Raw genomic sequence first — 18,106 nt, forward strand, 5'->3', positions numbered from 1 at the left:
CTGCTGACAGTGCATTCAAACAGGGCTGCGTTTCCCAAAAGTATCATAAGAAAGCATTAAAGCTTTTGGGAATGGCAGCCCTGAACAATGCTTATCAGAGGACAGAAATAAAAACATAAATGTTTGAGTTATTTCACAATAAACAAATTGAAATTGTAGCCTACATAGTTTGTGCAATTACATTTATTTAAATTGAACGTTGAAAGATAATATTGATCATGTTCTATTCTGTAATGTTAATAGAAATCATACACTGTCAGAATAAAAAGGTTGCATTTTATGCATGCAACAGCCATTCACTGGCAGTCCCTAATGGCAGTACAAAATATTGCACTAAATCAAAAGTTCAAATGTTACAAAAAAGTTAGAATATTAATGTTGTAATACTGGTAGCATTAATATAAAAATGTGGTGATATATGTTACAAAAAAGTAACAATTTTGAAATATGTTGATGGTTGTATTTTTTTGTATTTGATCTCAGTATTCCTATCAATGTTGTATAAGGGTTTTTTATGCATAATAGTAACCCTAGAATGTGATCAAACAGTTTAAAACAGCTGGGCTAAGATATATAACAATTTTTAAGACTGCAGAAATATGTTAATTCAGTATACACATTATCCCACCGGTTACAATTGTGACTGACCATAAAATAACATTTTTCACACACTTCTCAAAAAAACAAACAATTATTGATTATTTCAAAGGGTTACTAATGACGCATCATTTGGATATTTTCATGTCTGGGAAAAATTTGGGATTAAACGGGTTAAAATGCGTTTTAAACAAAGTTAAGGGGTTTTCATTACCCATTTTACTCTTAGTAATTTAATAATTTCATAATTTAAAAGTTTAGTGCAGAAGTATCGAATCGGTATCGATATCGACGATACTGCCTTGAAAAATATCGGTATCGTATCGAAAACAAAATAAGTGGTATCGCCCATCCCTATTCAGAACTAGCGATAGAACGTTCCATTTATTTCCGCTAATAGGCTCTTTGCAAAGAACCGGTTCAAGAAACGATTCGGCAATTACGTCATAGCGTAATACGTCATAGCGTGTTCCCTCAAACACCAGCGTGGCATATTACGTTTCTAAAACATTCCCAAGACGCCATGCAGGCATTTTATTTTGCACATATGCACATATTTATTTTAATGAAGGTGATTACTGTGATTTAATCTATCCCATTCAGTCATGTTCAACAACAAAGTCAGTTAGAACTCATAACTTAAGTTTGCATTGAACAATCTCAGGGCTGATACGTTTTTGCACGTTTTATTTAATAAACAAACTCTGCCTTGTATAAACTTACATACAATCATAAACGTTTTATTTGTAACACTTCCACTGTTTGGCTATTAAAACAACTCGTGTCGGACATGTTCGAAAGACAGCCAGTCCGAATCATTCACGTTCAGACCGCTTTTGTGAACCGGCTCAATCAATTCATTGAAGATACATCGAACTCAAAAGAACCGTTCGTTCAGGATAGCAGGCGTTGGAGTTGCTCCCCACATGGCGACGCGACTACAACGCACAGCAGATTATCCATCTAGTATTAATTCAAAGCGTTAAATGCTGTCTTTGCTAAACTGACCAGCATGTAGAGCTGGACAGTTAATCTCTCCCAATACGAAAAAGTTAGTTTTTGCAGATTTTAAGGCCGAATTACTGAACCAACTGAATTTTTTTCCCAGTTATTCTCGGAAACTGTTTTTCATAACAAATGCAAAAGTTCAACAGTTGTGTTGCTATTGAATCAGTACAGAACAGCTAACACAATCTTTCTCCTAAAAGGTTTTAAATCGAAGCACAGCATCGCATAAACAAGCCACAAGTATCAAACAACCAAAAGCCTTTTCATATTAATTCACTATAATAATGCACTAACCTCAATGGCACCAAACAATGCAGTCTTGATTGAGAAGCATACAGAGCAACGATAAGACACGAATGCATTTAAACAGAGGAAAAACTTTCAATGCACGCTGCGCACGCACCGTTGCCAAATTTCTACACACCCCCTTTCCACAAGGCTCGCTCTGACCGGCTGTAACTTGAAAATGTCCTTTTTCAGAGCCCAGATCGGCTTGCGTTTAGGCATTCAAAATCCCGGCCTGGACTTTTCCGGTTACGCGTAACTGTACATGTTTGATGAAGCACACCACTAAGCACACGTAAGAACACCACTATTAAAGCGGTCTACTCTAATCTACAGTGTTCACTTTACACGCCATGGATGAGTCGAGCTTCTGTTTGATTTAGTTTGAATCCGCATTGCTTCCGTCTTCACAGAGATGAGCCGTTCCAGCGTAATCCAGTGCCGGGTTTTCCACTCAGCGCCTTCTAGCGGGCTTCTGCTCTTGTAGTAAACAACCTGACCATGTGGTAGAGATGTCGACGCTCATTGGCTAAACACCGCTTTCCAAGACACACGCCCTACAATTCCAACTTGTTTACGCAGAAGTTGAGGAAGGGTCAAGAAACACAATGGACACACATAGCGCACTGTATTTCACGTACTCCCACACCACTTTTATTTAAACTCTGCGGCTTTGCATTGCTCCTGTAAAATGCATTTAAACAGGAATGCAGAGAAACAACCTGCAAATGGCTACATACTGTGCAAATAACGATTAAAAACGCGAACTCCTGCATATTTGTTATATTTCTATGCTTTTTATTTCATGGCATGAAGTGTGCATTAAAACTGCAATAATTTAACAATCATATAGGTGTCTGCAAAGTGCAGGATTTGTTTGGCTGGTTGATGTTGCACTGTATGCATTTCCTTTATAAGATTAACCTTGGGGTCATGTTTGACTTGTTTTCAGTAAAGAATATGCTATAAATATATGCTGTTATAAAATATACAACATGAAGTGATTCAAATGCAAAGATTTGGCCAGAGCTGTCTTCACGTTTTTGAATAACTCAAACAAATAGTTTTGTTTTCAACGGTTTTCCAAGATTATTAATTTTTGTTTCTATCATAATGTGCTTTGGAACCAGAAAACACACAATTTTTTAAGGGGGGGTCTAATAACAAACGAGAGTCAATGGTTTGCTATGAGAGGGTTAATCTATATGTTTACCTAACAGCAGGTATGTTGTCTTTAAATGTACAATAGAAAGCATCTTAAGTTCTTAAAGGGGGGGGGTACAATGCTGTTTCATGCAGTCAGAGTTGTTTACACTGTTAAAGAATTCTCATGCTAAGCATGGACAGTTTCAAAAAACAATTCTCGTCACTCTTTAGCCCCGCCCACGGCGCGCCTCCAGGAGCTCGGCTTTTTCCGGACAGAATCGTAAAACTGTATCTTTCTTTTATAAATATGATCAAACTAAAGACTTTTTGGAGATATGAAGGATGCAGTTCGACTCTATAGGTACTCAAGATTAACATGAGATTGGGTGAAACTGTGTGTGTTATGCCCCCTGTAAGTTCAGTAGCTGTGTTTTCTTTCTTTCCTTTTTTCAGTAGCTGAGCTTTCTAAAGGGGGAGGGTATGAAAGGGTTACATAATACGAACTTTCCCAGTCCGGTGGCATCGCCGCCGCACGCCATTGGTCGATCGCTGTGACGCAGCTCCCCACGCGCTGCGCTCGTGCATCAGTTGAGGCCAATGATTGCGTACGTGCGCGAAAGCACATACACGTGCTAGAAAAGATTAACATGAGATTGGGTGAAACTGTGTGTGTTATGCCCCCTGTAAGTTCAGTAGCTGTGTTTTCTTTCTTTCCTTTTTTCAGTAGCTGAGCTTTCTAAAGGGGGAGGGTATGAAAGGGTTACATAATACGAACTTTCCCAGTCCGGTGGCATCGCCGCCGCACGCCATTGGTCGATCGCTGTGACGCAGCTCCCCACGCGCTGCGCTCGTGCATCAGTTGAGGCCAATGATTGCGTACGTGCGCGAAAGCACATACACGTGCTAGAACGGTTCTGTAAATCGGTCAGAGGTCAGAGGTCCTGGTGCGTTTCCCAAAGACTGCAACAGGCGTCACGTGAAGAGGGGCTTTAAACCTGACAGTATTTTTTTTTTAACTGTTATTTTATTTACTCACCATCGAACGTGAGTATTAAGCGTTACAGAAAATAGGTCAAAGAAATATGTTTATATATATATATATATATATATATATATAGCCTGTATATTTAAAGGTTGTTGTCACTTCCACGATGTTGACGTTTTGGCAGCTACGTGTGACTAACAACTAGACAAATGTGTTGATAGGTTTATGATAAATGCATGATGCAAACTTTTTGTGCAGCGTGATTTTTATATTTTCACAGTGTATTAGTATTTGTGTGTATATTTAGAAGCAAAACAAAAACATTTAATTACACACATTAAGAATTTATTAGATAAGGCATGCAAATTTAAGATCTTGTAACATCAATAAATCCAAATCATGCTTAGCATTTACGTATCAGGTTGATTCATGAGATTTCACTAATCTTTAAAGAACTGGTTAAAAACAAAATGCCCACTTGAACATGAATCAAAACACCCTCAATAATGTTTGGTGAGACAGAAACCCCAGGCATAAGACATTAATAAATGTAACATATTGTCACAATGTAAGATTCTGTGGTAAATGCCCCTGTAGTGAATGCGTCCTTTTATGTTATCTAATATTTGATATATTACATATTATTTTACTTTAGATCTAGTTATGAGTTCAATATAGTTTCTGTTTAATATAAGGGTCAATGACAAAAAAAGGATGTCAAAAATTACAAAAAGAAACCATGTCCTTATACAAAGTTCATAGAAATGCATGTTGGTTTCATACATGTATTTTTTTTTTTAAGTCTACAAAATGTTTGACTTTTTTTTTTCTTCAATTTTCAAAGGTCACGAATGTTTGACAAAAATCATGCATCAGAGTCATTAAAATGGTTTCTTGCATGTTGTTTACACTACTCAGACTTTAATTTAGCAGAGAAGTATCAAAAATCATAATACAATTGTCTCCCTGCTTCTTATTTTTAAAGAAAATTTTCAGATCTAATTATTTCAAAGATTATGTAAGAATTTCAGCCTCTAAATGCCTTCACAAAAGTTCAAAAAGTAAGAAAAATAAAAGCCCAAATACTATGGAGCAAATATTTCCCTTAATAAAAGAATAAAGTCAATCTCACCAGAACAAGAGGGTTAATTCTAAAGCATCTGTTACTTTAATTACATCATTCATGCCCACTGGAATTCATACATTTGTTCAAAACCTAAAAGTAATCACTAGTATGCTGCTATTTAAATCCATAAACTTAAACGTATACAGACCAGTTGATCTGAGAGATAAAGTCTATATTGCGCCCCTACTAAGAATGAATATGAATACAGAATAATTTCACAATACTGGACTTCATTAGAAAAAGATTAAAAGGAAAACCTTCATTTTTGTTTAGGTCTCTTTGGTAATGATGCCGACACTTCTCCCTCCTCTTCAGATGGAGATGACACCTGATTTTCTTGTTTATGTTGCATTTAATCTGTGGCCACCTGAATAGAGATCCCTATTTGTCAAAACAGGTGTGGCCAGAAGATCAGGCTCCCTCCCCTAAGGGACACTGACCATTCTTGTCTGAGACTGTCTGAACCATTGCATAAGGATTCAGCTTTGAATCAGTCCAGTCAATGCTGAGGGACCGATCGGGGGGCTCCTATAGTTCCTATAGTCTCAAAGTTTGATGGGCACTTATGGGAGTCAATGCCACAAAGCAGGACCTCAGCCTGGCTTCAGGAGGATACAGAAACCATTTATCTCCAAATAGTGAAGGGGTTTGTTTAGTTTGAGCATTTGAGGTTGCATAATAAAGATGGTGGACCTCTCTGCAGGCATTCAAAGTCGGTGGTGTTTCGCCTACAACAGCGACTCCACTTTTGTCACCTGAATTAAAAAATAATAAGAAAGGTACTTATATGTTTGTATTGTCATGTGAAATTTCACTCAAAGAGTATTTTAAAAGTAGAACAGGGTCATCCGAAGTGCTTATACTTTCTCAGAGAGCTTGAAGTGTTACCGAACCCTCTGTCGCGGTCCCAACCCCTCCATTTATTTGAGGTTGTAGGCTTGAACCTGCAGAAAGCACAGATATATAGTCATACGTCAGATCATCCTGTGTGGTGAGAAGTGAAGCAATTTCACTGGGATTAAATGACTTTTTTGTCCTGGAGAGACATACCGTGAGTGAGAGTGTGACTTCTCCACGGTCTGTACGCAACGTCACCCTCCACAGCCTCTAAACCTTCAAAGACGAGATTAAAGAGCATCTGCTGAGTGGGGTTGATAGCATTGCTAAAAGATAAACAGCTATTCAGATTCAAAAGAAATTCATAGTGATTGACAACTCAGTTTACCGATTTCATCTTCTGTGATGTCATTAGCAGCAGGGTTTTGTCTGGCACCTCTTGAATCATCCATTTTTGCCTGTTCAGTTGAGTTTTACAATTGAGCACAAGATTTACATCACATTTATATGATAGTTTATAGAAACACTGCAATATACTAAATACAAAACAGTAATATTGTATAGAAATATTTTTACAATTTAAAATAACTTTTATATTTGAATATATTTTAAAATGAAAAAAAAAAAAGCATTTAAAATTAATACTTTCATTCAGCAATGATGCATTAAATTGATCAAAAGTGACAGTAAAGCCATTTCTAATGTTACCAAAATAAAATAAATGCTGTTCATGGAACTTCTATTCATCAAAGAATTCTGGAAAAAATTATCACCGTTTCCACAAAAATATTAAAACACCAAAAAGTGTTTGGAGCATTGACAATAATAAGAATCATTATTAATAATTGAGCACCAAATCCGCATATTAGAATGATTTCTGGAGGATCATGTGACTCTGAAGACTGAAATAATGGCTGCTGAAAATCAGCTTTGCCGTCACAGTAAAAAAATTATATGTTAAAATATATTCAGAAAGGAAAGTTCGTTTTTAATTTTACATTTTGTAATAATATTTGACAATATTACTGTTCTATTGTGATCAAATAATAGCAGTCTTGGTGATCATAACATTTTTAAATCTAAATTATATAATTATTCCAAATCTTTGGCTGCCAGTGTATGTGTTTGAGGAAAAATAAATATTTCTATATAAATAATAAAAAATATGATTTTTTAATAGTTTATTCATGTGAAGCAAAGCTGCATTTTCAGCATCATTACTCCAGTCTTCAGTGTCACATGATCCTTCAGAAATCATTCTAATATGCTGATTTATTATCAGTGTCGGAAACAGTTGTGCTGCTTAATATTTTTTAGGACCTGTTTCAGGATTTTTTGATAAATAAAAAGTTAATAAACAGTGTTTATTCAAAATAGAAATTGTGTGTTACAATATACACTACTATTCAAAAGTTTGGGGTCAGTAAATTTTTATTTTTTTTTAAAGAAATTCATACTTTTATTCAGCAAGGATGTGTTAAATGCATAAAAAGCGATAGTAAAGGCTTATATTGTTAGAAAATATTTATATTTTGAATAAATGCTGTTCTTATTAACTTTCTATTCATCAAAGTTTCAAAGAAAAAAGTATCAAAGGCAGGGGGGTGGGGCAGGGGGGTTAGGACGATTCCAAGGGTCCGGCGAGGGAGAGGGGGCCCAGGACACGTTTTTTACTGAGGGGGTTCCCCCCCCCCCCCCAGAAAGTTTTTTAGGAATTGCAATAATATTTCACAATATTACTGTTTTTCTGTATTTTTGATCAAATAAATGCAGCCTTGATGAGCATAAGAGACTCAATTAAAAAACATTAAAAATCCTACTGATCCCAAACTTTTCAACAGCAGTGTGTACACACACACACACACACACACACACAGACACACACACACACAGGCACCACACATTATATTCCCATTTAGGTTTTACAAAGTATGACACTCACCACGCTCACAAGTGTGGATGCTTTCTGTTGCTCGGGTGTGCTGTGGCTGTCTAACTCAAATGAATGTCTGCAAAGTAATAAATCTAAATCATTTGAAGGATTTGACGAAGTCTGTGGTCATGGTTCTGGTGATTATTTGCACTGAATGAGTTCAGTCTTTTTGTTTAAAACACAAGAGTAACAAACCCGATTTGTCACTAAACAAGAATTACTGCCAGTGCAACAAAGTTTAAAGCCTAAAGTTTATCCCACATGCACTGAAATTCTTGACTGGCCTCTGGTGTCTGACATTCAAACCACAGCTGAAGGTACATCGCCAAATAAATGTAAATTAATCTCAAAATCAAAAAAGTATCTTAAAATTATTTTGGATTAACAGCTTCTTGGATTAACACAAATACATTTCATTGCTTATATTAACTAAAAAATAAAAAATAAAAAATAAACTGTCGGTGCAAAAACACCTGCATTTCTTCAACATTTATCACTCACTGTCCGTTCTTGGCTGGCCTCTAGTGGTTGAGATTAATACTGCAACTAAAAGTAAAATTTCCAAATGAACGTGAATTAATCACCAAATCCTTTCTTTTTATTACAAAAAGATTATTGATTTTTAGTTTTGGGCATTTACTCTAATGAGTTTAAACAATGTGAATGAGACTGAAGTGCTAACTGGTATTTGACCTACTGGCTTATATATCATCATGCAGACAGTCTGCATAGACTTCATAAACTACAATCTCACAATATACTGCTTATTTCCTTGGTCTCTCTTTCATGTACTCATATGTCAAGCATGAGCTACTATGAGTAAGATGCTTCTCTCTGTGTTTTGTGACAAAGCCACATTCCTGCCTCATTCCTTACAAATTTCCATAGTAGAAAAACTTGACCGTGATGTCTAGGTATGTAGCTTACAGCAACAGAGTGGGTGACTTGTTGCTACATACCTATAGGACATGTATTGTTGCCTGTTTCAGTGACTTCATCTTTTGAGGCATTTTTTTTGTTTTGTTTTTTACACCAAAATCCACAAAATCTCTTAAAGGTCACTCAGAAACCACTCACTTTTTACAGCTTGCACAGAGAACGAGGAGTGCGATGCTAACGATGAAGAGGACGACTATGGAAAGAAATGCAGCCTCTGGTTGCTCTGTGACCGCCCAGCCTGCTAGATCTGTGCTGATTGGTGCCATGATTGTGGTACCTACAGAAAGACAAATTAAAGGTTGAATGCATTATATCACTGAAAAAAATGGTGTAGAAACAATTTAACTCAGAACTTGACAGTACATTTCATAAAGAATTGCAAAGAAGCAGCAAGTAGCACTAAATTAAACATGAAATTCTGAAGTAGAAAAACTGAAATAGTGTTTTCTTGTTTTATTTACAATTTTGAAGTCATTTTTATAATTCCACATGATCATTTATAGTACTTGATCATTTGGGTCCTCTTCTCAATGTTACTGTGGCAATGAAGCAGTTTTAAAGCAACAGAACACACCAAATGGGGGAAAAAAGCTGTACTCGAGAAGGCACAGTTCGCTCTTGATAAACCAGATGAGGCCTCTTGCTCTTCTCTTAAGGACTCCTAAACATGTAACATCAGTGCAGGGATCATTCACCCAAAGTCGGGGACTGAAGTTTTCTCACAAAAATACCATAAAAAAGATCATAAAATTGTTCTACCCGAGTCTTCTCAGGCCATAAGAAGGCTCCGCATGACAAACAGACCAAGTAGCCATGACTGATTTGTGAATGTATCATTCGTTTGAGTCAGACCTTTTGAATTAATTGGTTGGTCCAGTTCAGCAAAAACAGTCTGAAACTGGATCTGACTGAGCCGGTTTTCGAGTTGACTAAATTACCAGCTCGCAGTGGTTAACAGCTCAATAGGGAGGAATATTTTTATTGACAAACATGTACATTTCAGTCTTTCTCACACAAATCTATCGGCTTCAGAAGACTTGGAATATAGCGTAAGAGTGGTATGGACTATTTTTATGATATCATTATGATGTTTTTATTTGCTTTTTGAAGTTGAAGTTTCCGTACTCTTGTAATTAGTGTGTTGCAGACAATAACCAGAACCAAAATGTTTTGTTCCACAGAAGAATGTAAATGTTACAGGTTTGGAACAGCATGATGGTCAGTACTGTAAATGTAATTTATGGGTGAACTATTATATAGAATGCATATTCTATGGATTTAATATTGCTTGTTTACTATTCGTATAAAACTTTAGCTGGGATTGTTTTTGTCATTTTACCATGACAACAAATCAAACCAGTATAACCGCTTTTTAATGAAATGGTAAACCATCTTTCTTGGTGGTCATTCTGTAGTGACATGTCTATATATAACATGTATATATATATAATTCCAAACTTTGGTATTACAGGTACGGTAGGTAAACCTCACCCCAAAACCGAAATGACACATGGAACAGGTTTCAGAACAAAACTTTGAGATCCACCTGCTCTTAGTCATTTGCGAACAGTGAGAAACGCACCTCTCCCAGTTTCACTGTTTGATTATTACACTCATTGAACAATAAGAATGTAAGACCGAAGAAACTTTCTTAAAGAGACAGAAACTAAATAATTAACTATATAATTATTTAAACAAACAAACAAAATCTCCAAATTAAGGGGTAATGAACAAGTCAGGACTCACTTTCATACAACATGACAGGTGCAAAGTACGAGCAAAAATATAGTGGAAAAAGATAAAGTACCTGTACGGATAATAATTCAATGACCTCCTCCTGTCAGTGAACTCTTGTTTGAAGCATTCAATTTCAGATGCAGTCCCTGGGCAGTCTCTCCTCTGCTCTTGTATCCTACATATCGGTGCAGACAACAGACATCCGTCAGCCAGCTCCTGTCAGCGTAACACTGACTCTACCTTTCTGACAGCAAGGGGAAAAAAAGCTTTGCCAAGCCCCATTTCCTCATTCGCCTTCACATCAGACAGACTGCCAATCACTCATTGACTCCTCATGTAGATTCCTCCCTCTCACACACATTTTCAGATGTACTTGCTGATATCCAGTTACAGAAGCAGATCAAAACAAAAAAATTCACGGATGACGTTATACCATAAACACCCCAAAAATATTGTTTATTAATCACAAATATGACCTCAACAGAACATTACTGTAATCATCTGTAGGGACTTACCATTCCAGATAGCTACTCCTCGTTCAGACTTCCCGAGACAAACCTGGAAGTGCCGCCACCCTGGAAGGACTCACTTAACCTGCTTATAACCTGCCAACTAGTCTCTTTGTGGGGTGTTTTTAGTGTAACAAACAGGACATTTGCATTTACACAAATTAAAGACATGTACTTTGAACCCTGGGAACATTTTTAAACAATTTTCTTGCCTTTGATGCTTGTTTCCAGATAAATCTAATTTGCATATGATAAATGCTGTAATATTACAATACTGACGAGACTGAGGCTAGCAGTCAAATTGGCTATATATTAGTAATAAAAGTCAAACAAGTTTTTAAAAAAATATGTTTAATTTTTTTTTTAATCCCATTCTTCAAACTAAATTCCAACTGTAACTGTAACTCAACTGTATAATATAAAATGATTACATGTATCATTTATTTGTAAAACAATTACAACATTTTAAATGTAATAATTATATATATATATATATATATATATATATAGGCATTTGATTTTATATCCAATGTTGTTATTGTTAAACTATTTAAAATTAGTTTTTGGTAATTGATAAGCAAAAATTAAAAAAAATATTAGATTAAAAATATATATAAAAAAATTAATATTGCCTTGGCAACTTACTGAAATAAAAAGTTAAAGTACTAAAATTACTAAAACTATAAACTGAAAAAAAAAAAAGTAAAGCAAGCAAAGAAAAAAAATATATAAAAATTGTAAATTAAAATTATACATTTTATAAAAGCCAACTCAAAATATGAATACATACCACAGCATATCAATAAGACTAAAATAAACCTAAAAAAAACATTCTTGATATATATCTTTAACATTTCCTGAATAGTTACCATTGTGACAACATGCCCCGCCCCATAACGATCAATTTGTGTCCAATGGACTGTAATGTTTTTTTTTTTTTATATATATGCAAAAATGGAAAGAATTTTCAATAGCCTTTTTCTAGTCAGACAAAGGTGTTTGTACAGAAATTGAATTTACATGAGGTAAATAGTGTGGAAACATACTCTAGCCTCTGTCTCCTCTATAAGCATGAGTGGTGTGGTTTAGTGGTTTACAGATTACAGCTTGTAGGTTCAAAACTGAGTGCTGAAAGGGTGATTTATGAGTTCACCCAACCCATCCCTCCAGGGAGATTGTCCCAAAACATGTACTGCGAGTTGTTTTAGATAGAAAATATTTGCTAAAAGAAGACAAATGCAATGCAATACTTGTGAGCTATGACATAAAAAGCCACCAATATGGATCCACAGTTGTTACTGATAGCGGAGGCATAACGTCCTCTCTCTGTCTGAGAGCAGATCCTCAAGCCAATCAGAAGAAAAGCATTATGAGACGTGAAAAACATATCCAAGATATGGGACTAGAACCTTTAATCTGGTCTGCAATTGGCTGTTTATTTTATTTTGCATTTCACAAATCGATATGCAGGATGAAAGCGGGTTTTCTCTGCTGCTATTTCTGGACACTGTCATGCAGTGTCATGCCTCCCACAATTTTGCATATCACCCAGGCAACCATTTAGAAAAAAAGTGCTTGCATCCAACTCTCTCTTTTGTTGTACTGTGAATACTTCAACCTTGCCGCAGCTGCTCGCATGCCGTCAATGTGACCGGCCAAAGCAATGAAAAGAGCTCGATGGATTTTTAAAGGGAAACGCACCTCCAATAACCACAGTTGCTACCAGCTGGGTGGGTTTCTTTTGTGAGAGCATGGCACATGTGCACTCTGTACTTACGGATGCTCACTGACTTTGCTTGCCGTGCACGTGTGCTGGACGCAGCCCAGACAGGAGCAAATCAGCTTCTCACACAAGCTCCCTCAGGAAGAATTTCTGTCTCACACTCTGCCTCTCTCTCTCTCTTAACCAGTCTATTCCCTTCTAGAGATGCACTGATAAGCCGTTGGCTGGAGTGGAAGACTTGTGCACAGGGAACACAGATGCTCTACATGTATTAGACGGACACACACACTCACTGTAAGATGCCAGCTCATCTGAGCCTGGCAGAGCAGGAACGGGAGTGGAGGAAGACAGAGCTGGGTCTCGCTGCGATCTCGGAGAAGGGACGGATGAAGATGTGCGACACTGCGAGGAAGCAGAGAGGTTGGTGAGATGCGGATGATAAATATGACATTTCTGCTAATACAGTGTCCAAAATAAACTTTGAGCATAAGCATCCTAAAATACTGGATACAAACATATACTGATCCTTTTAGCTGGCATAAAGCTGTTAGATATACCCATTTGACTCTATATACTAAATAACAATGCATTTCTGCATGGTTAGCTCAGATAGTGACGTATTAGGAATGGGTTATTTATGTGTGATGATGCTAGCTGTGCTAAATGTGTTTATAAGGGTCTCACATCACATGATAGACATCTGTTTTGTAACGCCCCCTGATGTCAAGCTCATCTGCTTTAATTTTCTAAACCAAGTGACTAAAATATGCATGCAAATTCAGCAGTTCAGCATCCGTCGTGCTCCACACTTCACCCCTCGATAGCATTGTTGTGGTGATCTGTAGTGTAAAGTTTACCTTAAGAGTTCACCATCGCCACGTACTCTTTAGTCAGGCGCTGAATTTGTTGTTCTACACAGCAAGAGTAAAACAAATGTTGCCTTTGTAATGGTGTACAGGCCTTGGGCTGTCTTGATGCAGAGGACAAAGTCAAAACTGGCATGAGACAGGCCTCATGTTCATCTTTATATCTGCCTTTTGGCACTCAACTTTTGTTTATAGAGGTGTTTTTAAAGACACTGAGAACGGTTTGCATTAGTATGGGAGGCCAAACCTGTATTTGTTGAAATACACTACTTAGGTAGTAAGTTAATAGGTTTATCAGAGTACACTAAACACGAAATTATCATCTTTTTTAACCCAAGGGTATTCATTCTGGGTTAAGTAATGTTGCATGCTTGTAAAGCACCGCTTTTAGGTTTTGCTGCGTCATGAAACTGAGATGCTAAATGTATACAGTATGAAGTGTCAATATAACCCAGGGTTAAAAAGCATTTATTGTATGTGGCTAAAATGGTTAAAAATATATTTACTAGATACATTTATTAATTCCAAGGCTGAAATTATTTGATTAAATAATAAAGTAAAAAGAGTAATATTTAAAAAATCATATTACAAATTAAAATAACTTTTTAAAATTGTAATATATTGAAGATTTTTAATTAATATTTTAATTCTATGATGAAAAAGCTGAGGTTTCAGCATCATTTCTCTAGTCTTCAGTGTCACATGATCAGAAATCATTCTAATATGCTTCTTTGGTGCTTAAGAAATATTTCTTATTATTATCAATGTTGAAAACTGTTGCGCTGCTTAATATTTTTGTGGAAACCATGATACATTTCTATCAGGATCCTTTGAACATTAGAACAGAAACATTAGAATTTAAAACATTGTCAGTGTCTTAACTGTCACTTTTGATCAATTTAATTCATCTTTATAAAAATAATTTTACTGACACCAAACTTACACTATCAAGGGGGAAACTCCCATAAGACAATGGGATTGTTACTTGTCTGAATAACAATGAAACTCATGAAACTGATACATGTGTAACTCAAAGGTTTAAAGTAACATCATTGTGTGCCTATTTCAAGAATTTTTACAGACAAAGAGATCAATCATGAAGGCTTCCACTATGCGATGCATTCCTTGTCATAATCTTGTAAATCATCACACCCTGACCTTCTAACCTGCCTGTCTGCTTTTCAAACTGGGTTAGAGTTTGGTAAACTTCAGCAGAAAGTTTAAAGACCAAAAAACTAAAAGACTTTCACGTTTGGTGTTAATTTATCTATTTTTCCTGAGCACTAAGTAAACAGCCTCTCTCTTTTTTCCCCAGATTCCAGATCTGACGTGAAACCCACAGCCTTTGAGCAAAAAAGAAAAGCATGTGCTCCACTGAACATTAAATCAGCACAGATTAATATCAGCAAACGAAATGGAAATAATACAGGTCTAAAATAGCTAATATTTATCTATCAATTTAATTTGCATTTTCTTTTCTCCAAGCCTTCTAGTGTCTGATACTGCTGCCATGGATACGATGTCAATTATGATTCACACTTTAGAGCTGAATCTTCCCAGTTGCTCATTTATGTCATTCATTCCAACATAGTTGGGATTTATTATATCATGTGCTGCATGCAAAATTTCAGAATGATTATTTTGTAATTTAGAATCAAATGTGCTGAAAGTGGACAAGAGACTGCGATTGGCCCGGGAACGCAGAGAGGCGTACCAAAAACAGCTGGGTATTTTTCTTACTCTGAACATGTAACATCATAGCCAATTGAAGAATAAACAAAGCTTTAAGTTTTTCTTGGTGTACCTGAACTGTAGCACTGCGCGAGCGCGGTTGGCTGGCGAGGGAAGAGCGGGCCAAGCAGTTCTATGAGAAACACCTTGAGGAGCGAAAGAAGAAGTTGGAAGAGCAGCGACAAAGAGAGGAAAGGAGGAGGATGGCGGTCGAGGAGAAGCGCAAACAGAGGCTCAAAGAAGAAAGAGTGAGTTTATGCATGAGAAAAATGGTGACCGTTGTTTGGTGGGAGAGATTTTGTTCGCAAAGCTTATATATGCTTCCAGTGAACAGTTTGGACATTATAGAAAAAAAGTCAATAAAAAAAATTGGATCGAATTTTTATACATAAATTCAGGTGCACTCTGTCCACAAACTTAACTAAAAACAAACTTTCAGACTGATGTTTTAAAGATCATGAGATTTAAAAAAACAAAAAACATATAAACTACCAGTGAAAAGACACATTACAGAATAATTTTTAAGTCAACAAAACAATGAAAAAAATATATATAATTATATTTCTTAAAATTATACTTAATAAAATTATATTTAAATAATTACATTACATATATAAATCTGTTTGTTCCAAATTCAAATTAATTAAATTTTTAATTAATGTTTAATTTTTATTCATTAATTAGTTAATTACAAAATGATTCAGCTCCAAATACTGGTACTGTAATATAATAAAACACAGACACACACACATATATATACACACACCCACACACACAAAATAACAATGTACAATTTTGACTTATTAAATACTTTTATTTTGATAGTCTTAAAACATTTGCAAAGTTTGGTTCCCATACTAAAAACTATGGATTTTATGGTCCAATATGGATTTGAATGCAATAGAAGGATTAATGTAAAACCTTGGTCGTATAATCGGTGTAAATGTATGCATTTTGACAATTTAGTGTCTGTGAATTATATAAAGGCCTATATTTTTATTTAAGGGCTGACAACAGGCTATGAATTGATTCTACTCAGTTAAACTATATGTTTCAGTGAATAATGAAAATGTTGATATGTACATTTAATTCATGGGATTATTAAAAATAACTCCAGAACACATCACTGGCCTCAAACTTAAGCTTTTTCACTTCAAAATTAACACAATATTTCTTACTGTATAAACTGAAATGAATATTTTGAGTTAACTAACAAATAGACATAACTTTTACAATCCACCAAGAGTTTATGAATGTGGTTGGGGATGTAAGAGAGCGGTGCAGTGCAATAGAGCTGCAGGAATGGAGTATGATGAAAAGGAACATAACAGAAAGCGAAGGGAGAACATATTGACCCACTTTCATCAAAGAGGTCTGCAGAGATGAAAGAATGAGAATGGTTCCTTTGGCATTTCATACTGTACAGTCTCTTTTACGTCTTCTGCTGCCACAGTCTAGCTTCATTTGTGTCTGAAAGCTCAGCTGTGTTCTAGTAGGTTTCTTAACGCTCTCATTTCCTGTGCAAAGTCCTGTTGTTTCACAAAGATGGACTGTTGTGGTGAAGAGCGATTGGGGTGCCCAAATTTTTGCACCTGTCTGGTTTTGTTGTGATTCACATTGCATTGTTTCTGTTCATTCAATAAATTTTATTTCATAATTTAAATGTTAATGTATCCATAAGGTATAAATTATATCCAAATGATCACAAAAAAAATACAATATTGTGAAAAAGTTCATTTTTTGTAACATTTTAAAAAGTGAAACCTTCATATATTCTAAATTCATTACATGTAAAGTAAAACACTTAAAAAGTGTTTTTGTTTTAATTTTGATGATTAGAGCTTGCAGCTCATGAAAGTCAAAAATCCAGTATCTCAAAATATTAGAATATTTCCTAATATCAATCAAAAAAGGATTTGCAAAACAGAAAAGTTCAAGTTCTTTAAATTATGTTCATTTATGCACTCAATACTTGGTCGGGGCTCCTTTAGCACAAACTCCAGCATCAGTGAGCTCAAGTTCTTTAAAGTATGTTCATTTATGTACTCAATACTTGGTCGGGGCTCCTTAAGCACAAATGACAGCATCAGTGAGGTGTGGCATGCAAGCGATCAGCCTGTGGCACTGCTGAGGCACTATTGAAGCCCAGGTTTCTTTAATAGCGGACTTCAGCTCGTCTTTATTCGACTGTTTCTCATCATTCTCTTGAAAATATCCCATAGATTCCATATGGGGTTCAGGCCAGGCATGTTGGCTGGCCAATCAAGCACAGTAATATCATGGTCAGCAAACCACTTGGAAGTGGTTTTGGCACTGTGGGCAGGTGCTAAGTCCTGCTGGAAAAGGAAATCAGCATCTCCATAAAACTTGTCAGCAGATGGAAGCATAAAGTGCTCCAAAATCTCCTGGTAGACAGCTGCATTGACTTTGGACTTGATAAAACACAATAGACCAACACCTGCAGACGTCATGGCACCCCAAATCATCACTGACTTCGGAAACTTCACACTGGACTTCAAGCAGCTTGAATTCTGTGTCTCTCCAGTCTTCCTCCAGACCTTGATTTCCATATGAAATGCAAAATTTACTTTTATCTGAAAAGAGGACTTTGGACCACTGAGCAACAGTCCCGTTCTTTTTCTCCTTAGCACAGGTAAGATGCTTCTGAAGTTGTTTCTGTTTCA

The 18,106-nt window shown here is 36.0% G+C and overlaps 2 protein-coding genes across 3 annotated transcripts in view; one reads left to right on the forward strand and one right to left on the reverse strand.

Moving 5' to 3' along the window:
* Positions 1-2,643, reverse strand: part of LOC107693113 (zinc finger protein 395-like) — a 14,404-nt gene extending 11,761 nt beyond the window's left edge. Inside the window, exon 1 of one of the 2 annotated variants that reach the window (XM_016492371.1) lies at positions 2,009-2,643. The gene's annotated coding sequence lies outside the window, so the exon portion shown is untranslated. The other variant, XM_016492373.1, reaches the window with a different exon arrangement.
* Positions 2,644-12,714: 10,071 nt separating this feature from the next.
* LOC107693058 (ensconsin-like) overlaps positions 12,715-18,106 on the forward strand; it is a 9,165-nt gene continuing 3,773 nt past the window's right edge. Inside the window, exons 1-4 of the mRNA XM_016492304.1 lie at positions 12,715-13,245; positions 15,007-15,120; positions 15,344-15,418; positions 15,507-15,670. Of these exons, the coding sequence (XP_016347790.1) occupies positions 13,125-13,245; positions 15,007-15,120; positions 15,344-15,418; positions 15,507-15,670 (474 nt within the window). The 5' untranslated portion in view covers positions 12,715-13,124. The remainder of the gene's footprint in view (positions 13,246-15,006; positions 15,121-15,343; positions 15,419-15,506; positions 15,671-18,106) is intronic.

Source organism: Sinocyclocheilus anshuiensis, unplaced genomic scaffold, assembly GCF_001515605.1.
Source record: "Sinocyclocheilus anshuiensis isolate Anshui unplaced genomic scaffold, SAMN03320099.WGS_v1.1 scaffold222, whole genome shotgun sequence".
In the NCBI taxonomy this organism is placed as follows: Eukaryota; Metazoa; Chordata; class Actinopteri; order Cypriniformes; family Cyprinidae; genus Sinocyclocheilus; species Sinocyclocheilus anshuiensis.